This window comes from Schistocerca cancellata, chromosome 3 (genome assembly GCF_023864275.1).
Source record: "Schistocerca cancellata isolate TAMUIC-IGC-003103 chromosome 3, iqSchCanc2.1, whole genome shotgun sequence".
Classification (NCBI taxonomy): domain Eukaryota; kingdom Metazoa; phylum Arthropoda; class Insecta; order Orthoptera; family Acrididae; genus Schistocerca; species Schistocerca cancellata.
Window position 1 is genome coordinate 256,506,977 of NC_064628.1, and position 15,395 is coordinate 256,522,371.

General features: G+C 40.4%; 1 protein-coding gene across 4 annotated transcripts in view; it reads left to right on the plus strand.

Annotated features, from left to right (window-relative positions):
• The window catches only part of LOC126174904 (bestrophin-2-like), a 481,716-nt gene that overhangs the window by 443,334 nt on the left and 22,987 nt on the right, over nucleotides 1-15,395 (plus strand). For all 4 annotated transcript variants that reach the window (XM_049921337.1, XM_049921335.1, XM_049921334.1 and 1 more), the window contains one exon: nucleotides 14,966-15,337. In XM_049921337.1, the coding sequence (XP_049777294.1) occupies nucleotides 14,966-15,337 (372 nt within the window). The remainder of the gene's footprint in view (nucleotides 1-14,965; nucleotides 15,338-15,395) is intronic.

The following is a 15,395-nucleotide window of genomic DNA, read 5'->3' on the forward strand; positions in this document are numbered from 1 at the left end:
AAATCAAATAAAAACAGTTTCGGTCGCGTTTTCAGAGTTTTATTTGTCAGCAACCGGTTTCGGCCCTTTTCTCGGACCATCTTCAGGCTTTTCTCCGCCATTATGGCTGCTGGAGCGAGATCCGTAGAAGTAAGGACTGCTTAACGAATAAAAATCGGAAAATGCGATAAATGCCGAGACCACTGTTAGTGGATCATATAAGGCTCGACAGATGGCATTTGAGCTATGTGCCGGGCGGCTGCTGGGGCTAAACAGGGCTAAGTGCGACCAGGCCTTTACAGTTCATTGTGAGTGTTGTCTACGACAACAACATTGCAAATTCTAACTTTATTCTTTTGATTACAGTCTGTTCTTTTTCCGGTTTTATTTTACACGGTATATTCTTTGAACAATGAAATTAAACTGTGATCCTAGGAAAAAATAAAATGGAGAATCATTTCAGTTTAACAGGAAACTTGGTGCAAATGGAAGGTAAACTTTACCTTAAACATAAAAAGTTTTGGTGAAAGGAAAAACTGAGCTTGAAAAAGCGGTATGAACAAAATATTTATTTCTAATGTCGACATCTACATCATTACACTGCAATTTACAATTACGTAGATTTTTGGACAACATGGTTGTGGAGAGAAGCAACGATTAGTATGATTGGTTGCTGTTCTTGAATTATTGATTATTCACAATTACGTGCCTGGCGAAGGGTTTACTGAACCACCTTTAAGCTTGTACTCTACCGTTCCACTCTCGAACAGCGCGCTGTAAGAGCGAACACTTAAATGTTTCCGTGTGGGCTCTGATGTCTCTTATTTCATTATGATAATCATTTCTCCCTGTGTAGGTAGCCACTAAGAAAATACGGAGTCTAAGGAGAAAGTTGATGGTTGAAATTTCATGAAAAGGTACTGCCGCAGTGAAGAACGCCTTTGTTTTAGTAACCTTCCAATAAGGTGAGGTTCAACAACCATAAAGTATTTTATCAAGTGCTTTTTAACCATCAGCTGTTTATTTGTCCCATTAGTCTGCCATAATGGCGGGGAAAAGCCTGAAGATGGTCTGAGGAAAGGGCCGAAATCGGTTTACTAGCGAATAAAAACCTGAAAACGCGATAGACTGTTTTTATTTGATTTTTACGCTTTCGAGTTTTAAGACAATTTGATTTTAAGTTTCTTATATGACTCATTTTTAAGGGGGAGGGGGGTAAGGTAGTCTCCACGTGACCCGTTTTACATTTAGTGATTTTTCTGTTTCCTCTTCGTTTACTGCTCTCAAGTCAAATGAAAACAAGACTGATTTCTGTGGCTGGGAGCTATCAAGTGAGTTAAAATACATTCACATAACTGCGGAAGGCTAAAATATGTTACTAGTTTCAGATGTTATTTTATTTCCACCTTTCTGACAGTCAAGCATTAATCGCCTTGCAGAACAATGAAGTTATTTTTGTCGGTTTGATTAATAAATTTGGCTTTTATTAAGCTTTCCCTCTGAGGCAGTCAATTTATTCCACACTATTGGCTAGTTTCAACTGTTCGCTGCATTTCAGGTGCACATTTTCATCTTTTAGCACGTATGGCATTATGCCATAATAAAGAACCAAACATGAGATAATACAGTACTGGTACGCCAAGAAAATTTCGTCCCGAAAACCACACGGAAAAGCTTCATGTCTGGTCGAGACCTACGTCATAGGGCATGTGGACATACGAATGTGCATTGTAAGGCGAACTATGCATTTTAGTATGGTTCACGAAATTTCGGCACTCTTGGAGTATCCTCTGATGTCTTGTTTCTTTTATGACATAATGTAAGATCTTTCCATGTACGAACATTCGGGCTACGCCACCGTAGCTGCTCAAGCGCGGTGACGCCTGTATCTGGCGCTCTCTGGCAACTGCTGAAATGAATCTATTTCTAACAGGTCATGTGAAAATATTGCGAATTGCTGTTTGGAAAAGCGTTATTTTCAAAGTAAATTTCTTTTTACGCGAGATGAACTATGTGCGAGAATGTACGATGAATTTGTTAAATCATAGTGTGTTTGGTCTCTCTTAAAAATCAACTCCATGATGACCAGCCATTTAGAAAAATTTCGAGTCCGGAAGATCAGAGATTTATGTCAGTATTTTGCTGGCGTATTTGTGTGAAAAGTGTAACATGCGCTAAACAGATCAACATTATATGTGAAAGCTTAGCTTCTCTTGTAGCTTATTAATCTTAGAAACAAATATTATATGCGAAAGCTTTGCTTTTCTTGTAGCAACACCATGTATATTAATTTAAACCATTAACTTTTTTTGTTGGTGGAATTCGAATTTATACTTTCGTAATACGAAAATATGCAGCGTACATGTTGCTGCACATCAAAGATCTTTCCAAAACGTGTTTGTTCCCCCTGAGTATCGTTTTCTCAAGTGCCGGGAAATTCTACGCTGCTGTATAAAACCATATCCTATCAAAGAATAAGTTTAACAGTTCCGAAGGAAGGTATACTGTCACTTAACATGGCAAAAGTGTATTTTCACCCGGGAGAAAATGTATTTTTAACCGGGAGATCAGGGAAAAATCCGGGAATTTGTTTTTCCTTGTCCGCATATACACCCTGATTCACAACGACCTACAGTGTTCTCTTTGTTGGAACATTTACGGAATAAATGTTCTGGTTACAAACAGAAAAATAAATTATAATGTGATCGACTGAACCACCTGAAGATCAGAGTGTAATCCCTCGAAATGCGTTGGGGAAAGTTAATGGTTATAATTGTTTTCTGTAGGTAATTTCAAGAAAACTCTGCATTTTGACCCACAATGTCTCATCGTGTTTACACTTGCGTTGTAAGTAGTCAGTAGTAGTTTTCTCTGTCTATACATTCAGCAAGAATTAAAGGAAGGAAAAAAATCTGGAAAGAGAATTGTAATTACCGAAGAAGAAATTTTGAAACTTGTAAGTTTTACGTACCATATTGTAATTCGGATCAGATACACCAAAGAATTTCAAAGATACGTTGATCGTAGCATCAACATTGGAAAAGGGGTTATAGCATATACATAAAAGCAAAACAAGGATAATGAAATGTAGAGAGAGGAAGGCAGACGAAATGAGACGCTGAAATTAGTTTCACTGTTCGAACAGAAAAAAAGCTGACGAAGGCAAAAGTAAAGGGCATATGAAATGCAGGTTGGCAACAGCAATTAAAGCATTTCTGATAAAGAGCGATTTTGTTAACATCGAATAAAAACTTAAGTGTTATTTCAAATAACAGCCACGGTCTCCAAATTGCATAAAGTGTTATACCGTCATTTGTGAAAGTATTTGTTTGGAGTGTAATCTTGTATGGAAGCGAGACATGGACGGTAGACAGCACAGATAGAAATAAAATAGTTAACTTTTGAAATGTGATACTTCGGAAGGATGCTGAAGATCATATGGGTAGATTGAATAACTAATGAAGAGGTACCAAATCGAACTGGCGAAAAAAGTTCCATAGCACAGTTTGATTTAAAGAAGGGAGCGGTTGATAAGTCAGAGCCTGAGGTAAAAAAGGAATAATTAATGTCGTAAGTGAGGCAAGTGTTAGAAATTTTAAAGGGTGCAAGATGATGGACACCGAATGCAGTTTATTAAGGGAGATTCAGGCGCCCCAGACTTATCTTGCCAAGTCTCTACGAAGATTCAGGGCTTTCCATGTGATCCACTCTTGTCATGGGCTCTTCATACGCCCTTACTATTACTCGTATTTCCCGCGGCGCTGGCGTGTCGCTGATCACCGTTTTGCTATTTATGGGCCATTTTTACATGGTTTAGTAGTTGTTAAGACTTCTCTGGCGGATGGTGATCTTGTTGTGGATGTCTCGCGCTGTGAATGAGTTGGGTGACCTCAATTTTAGTTGTAACATCCCTTCGCACTGGTAGTGGTGCTGTTTCAGATGGTATGTACGGACTGATTTTTAGTATCCGACGATGACTCGACAGGTTTCATTTGTTGCATTGCTCATCCGTTTTGCATACACAAAGGGATGTCAGCCACGCTGCTACATAGAAATGAAGTTATACAATTACAGAGTATGGAGCTGACAATGTCGCGAAGAGGGATCTTGCCTGCTGAGAAATTCCTTTTTGATTATTTTTACGATTTTCCTGGAAATATAAAATTCAGTTCAGGGCTACTCAAAGATATTTAAATATATAACATTGCTCCACGTCACTCTAGTTCCATTCCAAGTAACATTCAGTTGTCTTTGTGATTCTCCTTTCTACAATGGGAAGCATACTCTGAGGCTTTGGATGTTTTAGGCTTAGGTGGAATTCCTAAAAATAACTGGAGACAGATTTTAGGGTATTTATCTTAGTATTTCTTTCATTCTCTTCAGCAGCAGATGCGGGACGATGCTGTGATAGGAAGATTTTAAGAGAAGGAAGAAAGTGAAACCTGATGCCGCAAAATAGCTATGTTTATGGAATAACACAAAATTTGTCTCCATCCGAAGAACTGGTTAACATGATCAATGTTACATGCTAGCATTCCAGGTACACTTTCCTTGTTTATCGGATAGATGTCGAAGGTGAAATTTTTTCACCATTAGAAATCTGGGTCAATCGCAACCGCAATTTAACGGAAATTGCACAACTTGTGGTGGGGGGTGGGGGGGACGTGTAGAAGAAGAATGAAGAAGAATTTGCTAATTTGTAGTTTCTTACAAATGAATGTCTCTTTGTCGTAGCTCCTGAATAAGTTTTGTTTTTTTTGTGGGTGGGTGTTTCTCCAGAAGCATGCGTAGCATCGGAAGCAATGAGTGTTTCTCTCTCTCTCTCTCTCTCTCTCTCTCTCTCTCTGTGTGTTACACCCACATGGAGGGAGGGCTAGGACTGGAGCAACTTGCGTCATTTGGCAGGAAATGAACCGTGACTGTAAGTTACAATCACGGCAGCGGCTTTGCGCGTTTCAGACAACCCGGAGAGAACCGGTGGACAACCAGTCGATTGAAGTTTCTCTCTGTCGAGCGCTCTGCGCCACTTTGGACATAAAGTGTTCTGTTAGAGTAACTTGAAAAGGATTAGAATACACCAACATCTACATGGATATTCTGCATGTCACATTTAAGTGCCTGGCAGAGGGTTCATTAAACCACCTTCTCAATTATCTATTATTCCAATCTCGTATAGCGTGTGGAAAGAACAAACACCTATATTTTGCCGTACAAGCTCTGATTTCTCTTAGTTTATCATGGTGATCGTTTCTCCCATGTAGATCGGCGTCAGCAAAATATTTCCGCATTCGGAGGAAAAAGTTGGTGCTTGGAATTTCGTGAGAAGATTCCTCCGCAACGAAAAACACCCTTGGTTTAATTATGCCCATCCCAGATACTGCATCAATTTAGTGACACTCTCACCCCTATTTCGCGATAATGCAAAGCAGATTGGAATTTTGCCGTGGAAGCTACGTGTATGGGGCGACCATAGGAAAAAGATCGGACAGACGAAAGTAAGGGAATAATGGAATATTTCAGCACGAATTGAGTTATATCAGTTGGAGGGAGGCAAAATGCATGGATGGACATTACGTAAATTAGATTTTTTAATAAATCGGGAGATATGAAAAGAAACACGTTTTATCCATAGCTTGTTTACCATTCTCCGTACTTTACCTGCAGTGTGTTCGGTGTCACCAAAATTACAGTTTGTTGGTAAATTTTGTTTGATTAGCTGCGCAGAAATGTTTCCCGTTTAAGTCCTTTGTTAATCTCTCCGTAGCGAATGTTAAGTGTTATTTAACCTGATAATCAATATGGACTGTGAGAAATGTTGATCTAAAAGGGGCTGTTAAAAGTTTTCCAGTTTGTCTCGACCAACCGCGGAATTTTTTTTTTAATCTACTGCAAACTGTTTTATTGATTTCCTTGGCCACTGCGCGAGTAGATCATTTCCCAGAATTTCACAGTCCAACCTATCTGAATGGGAGTATTAAGTAGTTTTAGTGTAAGTAGCGATCTGTTATTGATCGAACTTCACTTTCCTCTGGATGAGGGGAGGAGAGCAACACCATCCAGTGTGTGTGAGATTATATATATATATATATATATATATATATATATATATATATATATATATATATATATATATATATATTGATAGATTTTCAAATTTTTGACTGAGAAAACCAAAACCTGGGGGGAGTGAGATTTTGGTACAAAGATTTAATATTGGGACAAAATTTGCTGCTCTGAAGGAATTTGATTAATTTTTTATGACTAAAACTTTTGTGGAGACGATTTCTTACGTGCTGCAAGAAAATAAGACTACGTCGCGTCTTAATATTCCTCTGGACTGCGAGTTTTGAGGCTTACAAAACAGTTCCTTTTTAATTCTTTGATATCATCACGTAAAATTTCTTCTAGAACGAACACACCGCTAACGTATTTTAATGCCGCAACAGGACCTCATTAATTCTTTGAAGCGTTGTGCAGACGGATAAGTTTAAGGAGAATTTCTTTATAATACATCCGTTTTCAAAGATCTATATTTTCCAAAATATTACATGTACACGTATCACAGGTGCATGAATAGAAACGTAAACTCAGTTTGCATAGTGCCCTCCATCTGGCGTTCGACTAATGTGCCTTGGCAAAATGTCGACAAAGTATTCAAGCTGGTATTCAGCGACGAAGCAACCTTCCATATGTCTGGAAACCTTAATCGCCAAAGTGTGTGTGTGTGTGTGTGTGTGTGTGTGTGTGTGTATGTGTTGGGGGGGGGGGGGACGCACTGCAAATCCTCATGAAATTGTGATGCTGGAAGACGTTCGCTGAAGGTTAATGTTCTTTGTACAGTGTCACAGACGAAGCTGTATCAGCCATCTTTTTCTGTGAGAATACTGTCACACGTACGTCTTACCTGTTGTGTTGCATCTGTGGTTGTTTCTAGAACTGACTGCTGATTCCGAGAAATTCCTACAAGACGGAACAACTCTTCGTTGTTGCATAGAGGTTCGTCGGTGGCTAAATGACTAAATTCCGCATCGCTGGATTGGGAGTGGTGGTGGTGATGGTGTGGGTCTGTACCCCCCCCCCCCCCTCTCTCTCTCCCTCCCTCCCTCCCTCCCTCCCTCCCTCCCCCCCCCCTCCAACCCCAAGGTATCTGTGTAAATTTGTAAAGTGAAAATGCTGATTTTTTCAGTTCTAGTCATGCAATCAATCATATTTGTACGTGCAATACTTAGGAGAATGTAGAGTTTGGAAAACAAATGAACATCTATAGCAGTCCTCTATAACAAAGGAAACAAAGTTGGCTAGTTCACGATTTTGCAGGAAACGCACATATAACTACAGTTTAAGGGCAGAATTGCCTCGTGTTTGTAAATGCACCAAGTTTCACACTTCGCTAAAAGTGATGAGTGTCTGGTGCCAGAGAATAATTGACGAATTACACTGCCAGTGAGCAGTTCCTTGACAACCTTAGTTACATAAAATTGAATCCGTCAGATGGTGCCCTGTTTAGTCTGCAACAGCTATAAACACCAGAAAGTATTCGCAAATTGATTAAAATTCTGTCTAACACAACGTTAGCTGCTCGATTTTTTGCATTGTCTGTCGTTTCGTCGGCAAAACGGCGAAGCTGTTCATTTTATGGACAATTTTCTTACTTACAGTATCACCACAGTGCCGTGTTTTCTTAGGTCCACTTCGAAGGTAGCTTTGTTAGATTAAATCGTCAGAAGAGAACAAAAATTGGTCTAAGTTAATTCACTGTCATTCCTTGTTTGCTGTGAAGAGCCGGCTCCTACCCATCAAACATGATACAGTTTTGACAAGGAGTAGACAGAAACACTTTACATCTACATACAAGATATTCCAGGAGGAAAGGTCAATACTCGGGGATATGGCAGGAATGATCGTTTGAAGCAAAAAACTTCATACTGTCATAGGGCCTATTCGGAATAGTTTCGAGATAAAACATAATTAATGCACAGTGTTATTTATATTCAGTACTTCATGAGGTTTACATCTACCTCTACGTGATTACTCTGCTATTCACAATAAAGTGCCTGGCACAGGGTTCAATGAACCACCATCAAGCTGTCGCTCTACCGTTCCACTCTCGAACGGCACGCGGGAAAAACGAGCACTTAAATTTTTCTGTGTGAACCTTGATTTTTCTTATTTTATCGTGATTATCATTTCTCCATATGTAGGTGGGTGCCAACAATGTTTTCGCAATTGGAGGAGAAAACGATTGACATTTCATGAGAAGATCCTGTCGCAACGAAAAAGCCTTTGTTTTAATGATTGCCACTTGTGGGCTTTCAAATACAATGAGGTGATGGGCCCTCAGCTACGTACCCTCTGACTTAAAGTTGAAATATGAAAAGCTTTGGCTGGTTTCGTTGTCTAGGGGCTGGGATACATAGTTGCTGCATTACAAGCCAAATGCTGCTGAGTCTACAGTATACAATAAGAATATACACATGAATCGAATGGTCGAAGGTTCCTATCACTGGGCAATTGCGAACGTAATGCAAAATTTATAAATAAAAGATTGCAATTAAATAAAATCTGCCGGTACTATCTTACTGACTTTAAATGATGATGCAGTATATTTCTGCAAAACACTTGTTGATGTTGATGGTCCAGGAGTTAAAATAAAGTTGAATGACAGGGAAGCAATAGATTCCTACTGCACGTAATTAGTTATGAACAACAACAACATAGCTCTCGAGATATTCACTTCTAAAGGCACACTATGTCTTCACCGTAGAAGCCACGGAAGTCTCACACGTGCACAAGTCGGCACTCCGAATTATTTCTATCTGCCGTGACCACGGGCAAACCGCTCCACTCTCTCCAAGTCTCTGCATGCAACCCTACGTCTGTCGCATCATCGCGTCCTGCACCTCCCATGTCCTGTGCCGTACCCGCCGCACTGTCCCAGACTCCCCGTGTCCTGTGTGACTGTCCCCCGCGCCGCACTTCTCAGAACTACCTCGTGTCCTCTCCGGAAACGATGCTCCTCCCCAACCTCCATACGTCTCTTAGTAACGAGCGCTGTGATTGGCTAGAGCGCTCTCTCCATGTCTCTAAGCCAACGTACACTCACAAACAAATTGAAACACATACGAAATACGGGGCTTACATTTCAGTGACTTGAAATTAAATAAATATTCCTTCAGCTGCACCATAAACACGCTCTAACACACATTATTAAATACATAAACAAATTAAACAAACATATATCAAAGGAATAGAACAAAAGGTAGGCCAGTAGCCTTAATGTCTATGTGCTTTCTAAAACACAGTAAATATTTGACCAATTTCTTCATGAATAATGTATATTGGATATAAACAAAGACATAGACGAATAAATATATTTATAAGCACGCTGCTACCGTTTATTCGTGGAACTATTGAGTACTTACGGCCTGACGCGATCGATAGTAATTGGCCACTTCGACCTACAAAAAACTCATGTACTGTTCAAGTTACATGCCTGTAATTCATACCAATTTAGGTTTACACTAATAGCTGTCTAAAGACAAGTAGATCGAAGAAATCCGATGAACCGTTTAGACTTTGGAAATTCGTTGCTGGGTGTTACTTGTGTAATTTACCGTCAGATACTAAACTTTAAACTAATAAAGATATTGAAAATCTGATTACACTATCAGAATCGTCGTGCAGATAATGGTAATGTACATGTTTCTTTTTGAGGGATTGTGATTCATCCGGCTACTATTAATTTCTATACGAACTGGGAAATGCCAGCCATTAAGGTTTCACAAAGTCTGCCTTCTTTGGCACTCCCGGCGTGTCTCCTTCATCAAAACAGCGTCACCATGGAATTCCTAATCATGCGACTGGACCTCTTGCTTCGGCCAACGTCCGGCACCTGCCGAGCGGCCTGCGGCCCGTGCGGCCACGGCAACTCCGAATATTCCCAGGGCGCCACAACTCGCCCGTTACCTCACACACTCCACGTATCATGTCTGTTGCACTGTCTCCCTTATTTCGCGATAATACAAAACGAGCCGCCCTTTTAATGAACTTTTCCGATGTCATCCGTCAGTCCCACCTGACGCGGATCCCACACCGCACAGCAGTACTCCAGAATAGGGCGGACAAGTGTGATGTAAGCAGTCTCTTTAGTAGACCTTTTGCTCCTTCTACATGTACAACAGCTAGTAAACATTACAACACAAAGTATGCATTGAAAAATACGTTTTTTTAACTCATTCACCATGAAACAATAACGTACACGTCACAATAAATATCTGAATATCACACCGTCATCGTCATTGCTTCTGTGCACTTCTGAGAGAACATGTTGCGTTGCTTGTCAGAGTGCCTCTGCATGCAGCAGCGTTCATGATGAGACCAAGCAGTTCATCTTTTGTTTGTACACCTCAGACTTCATCCAATCTCATAAACAAAAATCTAATGGCGTAATGTCTGATGATGTGTACTACCACGACCGATCCAGTGATTAGGGTAAGACACATACGTGCGCCACTAGTTCAAGCGAATGTACATGAAATGTTTATCTCTGAAACCATTCGGAACATGGCATCTGTCCATATGAAGCTTTTTTTTTCAGATGAACAATACAATGTACAATCTAAGACAAAGAAAACGATGCACCACGAAGGATTGGGACAGAAATCGGCAGAAGTGAGTAGGTGTACAGGCAAACAAATTATTACAATTTTAGAAAAAATGGTCGGTTTATTCAAGGGAAAGAACTGCACAAATTGAGCAAATCAGTAACGCATTGGCCCATCTCTGGCGCTTGTGCAAGCAGTTATTGGGCTTGGCATTGATTGACAGAGTTTTTAGATGTTCTCCTGAGGGATAACGTGGCAATTTCATCCAATTTACGCATTAGATCGCCAAAATCACGAGGGGCCCTATCCATAATGCTCCAAACGTTCTCAATTGGGAGAGATCCGGCGACATTGCCAGCCAAGTTAGGGTTTGGCAAGTACGAAGGCAAGCAGTAGAAACTCTCGCAGTGAGCTGGCGGGGTCCTGCTACCATAAGAAATGGCACCCCAAACATCATTGTTGGTTGTCGGGCCTATTGCGGGCAACAGTTACATTGATATCCCACCACTGTTCGGAGAGTCTCTAGACATGTCGTTGAATAGGAGTGTAGAAATGGATTAATAATTGCTTGAATACTTTGAAAAATTGATTGGAAGGAATAGTTGAGAAAATTTTGAAGGTAATTTATGAATCTGTGGACAGCATTGGATGAACTTTAACTGATACCAATATCAACAGACCTTGAATATCATTACATTCAATGTTAATAAACGTAATTTGCGTTACGTACTGTTGCTTCCTGTAGTGTGCGGTACCAAATAATTACCGCAACCATTGAAATTGCCTATCTGTCTAAAAGTTCTTAAACACATGTAGCTCAATAATTTTAGTATAAGTAAAGAAAGCTCAGTAGGTGCTTATCAAGTCTTAGTCATTACCTTTACATTAATCCCATTGTGTTTAGTGTTGAGTGTAACAATGTCGATGCAGGAACACTCCTCCAGATACTGCATTAATTGTTCTTGTCTGCACTGAACCTCTTGATGCAGGCGAGTGAAATGATGAACAGATGTGAGTTGAACTTACGACCGTGCAAATAAATATTCCCCTTCTAATAACTTTTTCTAAGACTTTTAATGAACGGTTAAAATACACATTTTTAACAATGCTGGTACGACGGATCGAAGTATACGTCCGTACGCTACCACTTCTCGAAATAAAAGGGTAAAGATACATGAATTAATAAATTGAAGAGCGTATTTCTAACTCAGTTTCGTACAGATATTTAACGATGCATCAAAACACTATCCTTGCACAAAACAACTCCTTAATTTACTTTCGGCAGTGTCTTTGGTTTATAGCCCATACAGTTTACATATAGCTTATATGTAAGAAAAGAAAGAAAAATATGATTCAATACATCTTCCGCCTAGAATCTCATTGACTGGAGTAGAATTGTCTCCGGTGAGGAGACACGCTTCGAAGTGAACCCCGATGATCAGCGAATGCCTGTTTGGAGACGCCCCGGACAGCGGTGCGGTCTCACGCCAAACAGTCTGACAACGAGAAGTGATCGTCGAGGCTTCTGTTTCTTTTCATAGGAGGACCAGTTTTGTAATCTTGACTTGCTAAATTTGCGAAGCTCTTTATCTTGAACAAAACATCCATTTTTTTCTTAAATTGTAATCATTTGTTTGTCTGTACATCCACAAACCACTGTCACCTGCATGGCAGAGGTTAGGTCCCATTGTACCACATACTAAGGTTTCTTCTCTTTCCATTCACCAATGGAGCATAGGAAGAATGATTTCGTAAAGGCTACTATGGACGCTGTAATTAATTTGATCTTGTTTCGCGAGCCATACGCAGCGATAAGCAGAGGATCTAGATTGCTAACTGATAATACTATTCTGGAAACTTTGTAAGTAGGCTCCCGTGGGATGGTTGACACTTATCGTCCAAATATTACCAGTTAACGGTTTTTCAACATCGCTGTGACACTATGCCGTGGATGAAACAAACATGAGACCATTCGATTTGCTCTTCTTTGTGTACATCCAATATCAACTTTTAATCCTATTTTGGTATGGGTCCAAACTCTTGAACAATATTCTAGGATGGGTCTCACGAGTGTTTTGTTAGCAATGTCCCTCGTAGACTTTCCTACGATCAGCAAGTTGAAGTGCCTTATCGCTGTTCAGATGACGCACAAGTCTCTTTTCTGTCCCCAAAAAAGTATGTACATATTCTATGAATTTTAGATGATACATTGTCTGCGTGGGGAGAAATATCTTCTGGAGCTATGTTCAGCTATTCTCAGATGGTGTTTCTAAAAGGTCCTAATGTTGATGTCAGCCCATCTTCCCCGACGGTGTCTGGTTTTGAAAAGAACGTAACATTTCAGAATGCGCACGAAGGGTGCCTAAGACGCCACTGCATTTTAAAGCGAAGGTATCCCTCAGGGTGTGCCAGGAATATATACTGTTTAAGTGGCGCTCATAGGGATTTCACCAAATCATCTTTACCGAAGACATCAGTATGAACGTCGTTCACATATCGTCCGATATCGTACTTACTGCTGCAAATTCCTGTATTCACTGTAACGTTATAAACGTGTGAATTAATTTTACATACACGCAGAATCCACAACACTGAACTAATTGCGTTACACACATCTAAAATATGTAATTACAGAAGTTACTGAAATCAACACACACACACACACACACACACACACACACACACACACACACACACACACAGAGAGAGAGAGAGAGAGAGAGAGAGAGAGAGAGAGAGAGAGAGTTGATTATTTATTCCAGAGCGAATGCTAAACGGGAGAACATTTGTCTTGCTCGTTTTGACGCCGGTTGCGTGAACTATGGATATCTACATCGTTCTATTAGCAGCATTACATTCTCTTCTGACCACTCCAGGGTGCTTGTGGGATCCATCAGTTTTACAGCACAAAATTCAGAAGAAAAAGATACGTGGCAGAAAATTGCCGAAGCGCTCCTTGTTCCAAAGACGATAAATAGATTACTTCTTCAGTCAGGCAGCAATTTAGTAGAGAGGCACGAGCTATTCCATTTCTTTCCATTAAAAATGGACAGCACAATAAATTTTATTAAAAAGTAAACGATATGACGGTCTATTATGCTAACTAATATAAAATTAAAAATGTATGAAGGAACTGATCATTACCGTAGCTTATCTTCAAAGTCACTGAATAACATTACGCATGAACCACTGTTATACTAGGATGCAATAACCAAATAAATAACAATCATTTTTCTCTTGATTGCGGTGTCTACACTCCAACAAACTACATATTATGTAGCAGTTTTTATCAGATAGCTTATGCACAGGTTGCATTTATTGAGTTACATGAATCGTACTTTATTAAGATTACCTTCTTTATACATATTTTAATCAAATCCCCAAGTGCTTCGCAATGTCATTGTTGTCATCAGGAAGTATCTGAGATACTTCAGTTACTGAAATGCAAATCAATTACTAAACGTAATTGCCTCCAGTTTTGCAGAACAAAGTAAATGCTAGCCTTTCTCCGCGTTATGTTGCTTGTCGGTAAGCAGTGTCATGGTTTTAAATTTCACCCTCAATTGCGGTGAGTGAGAAATCAGTGTAAAACGTCAACCGACACACGTGCAAAGTTTTGGAATAACGCTAAGGAAGGTTGGTGCTACAATTCAGTGATAAGCGTTTCATACTTGTAAAAATTCAGAAACTTTCTCTTGATCCTTTTTTATTTTCCTACGCCATTTGTTAACTTAAAAACGGTGAACTACGAAAAATAATCCTATCTGAATTCCGCAGTTTTGTACCGTAGCTATATCTAATGTTCTGTAGAGTAAATGCATTTCTGGGAGCATGCATACTAATTATTCAGTAAAATTAGTGCTATATATTTGTGGCAACGATATTTATGTTGTTTCTCTGATTTTCTTGCTACTGATTTTCTGCTACTGATTTTCTGCTACTGATTTTCTGCTACTGATTTTTGCGTGTAAGTAAAGGTACAGTACCAGTGTATGAGTAAAATTTTATTGATTTCGAGGTGGACAGCAAATTTGTTTTTCCGTCAGCGTAGGAATCGGTGAAGGCGGTTGACATTGAGACGGTACATATCGTTTCCAAACTATTGCCTTTTTTGGCTAGGAAGCAATATAGAACGTCATAGCGATATAACATTTTAGTAGACATCGTGAATGCAGTGATGATGCGAATGTGCTGCTACCCAGCGAAGAACAGACGAGGTTCCTTCCGTCTCTGATTCCTACCTCACACCGGAAAGCAGCCCGAGTGGTAGCTGGCGATGTTCCCCGCATCCTACGAGAAAAGTACTGTACCAAGTTGTGTTGTGCACATTGTTACTGTTACAGCGTACATTGAGAAAAACCAAAGTGTGTTGTCTGTTGCAGGACGAACGCGGCCGTGTGATGCGGCGTACTATAATGCGTTACGTGTGCTTGTGCCTGACGATGGTGTTCAGCATGATCAGCCCGCGGGTCAAGAAGCGCTTCCCCACACTGCAGAACTTCGTGGAGGCGGGCCTGCTGAACGAGAACGAGAAGGCCATCATGAGCGATCTCAACGAGAAGTTCCCGCGCCACTCGAAGCACTGGCTGCCCATCGTGTGGGCGGCGAGCATCGTGACCCGTGCGCGCAAAGAGGGCCGCATCCGGGATGACTTCGCTGTCAAGACCATCATCGACGAGCTGAACAAGTTCCGTGGGCAGTGCGGCCTGCTGCTCAGCTACGACTCCATCAGCATCCCCCTCGTCTACACGCAGGTATGCGTGCAGAAGCTATTACTGCACTCACTCTCAACGACGGCCCTTCTGTGTGTGG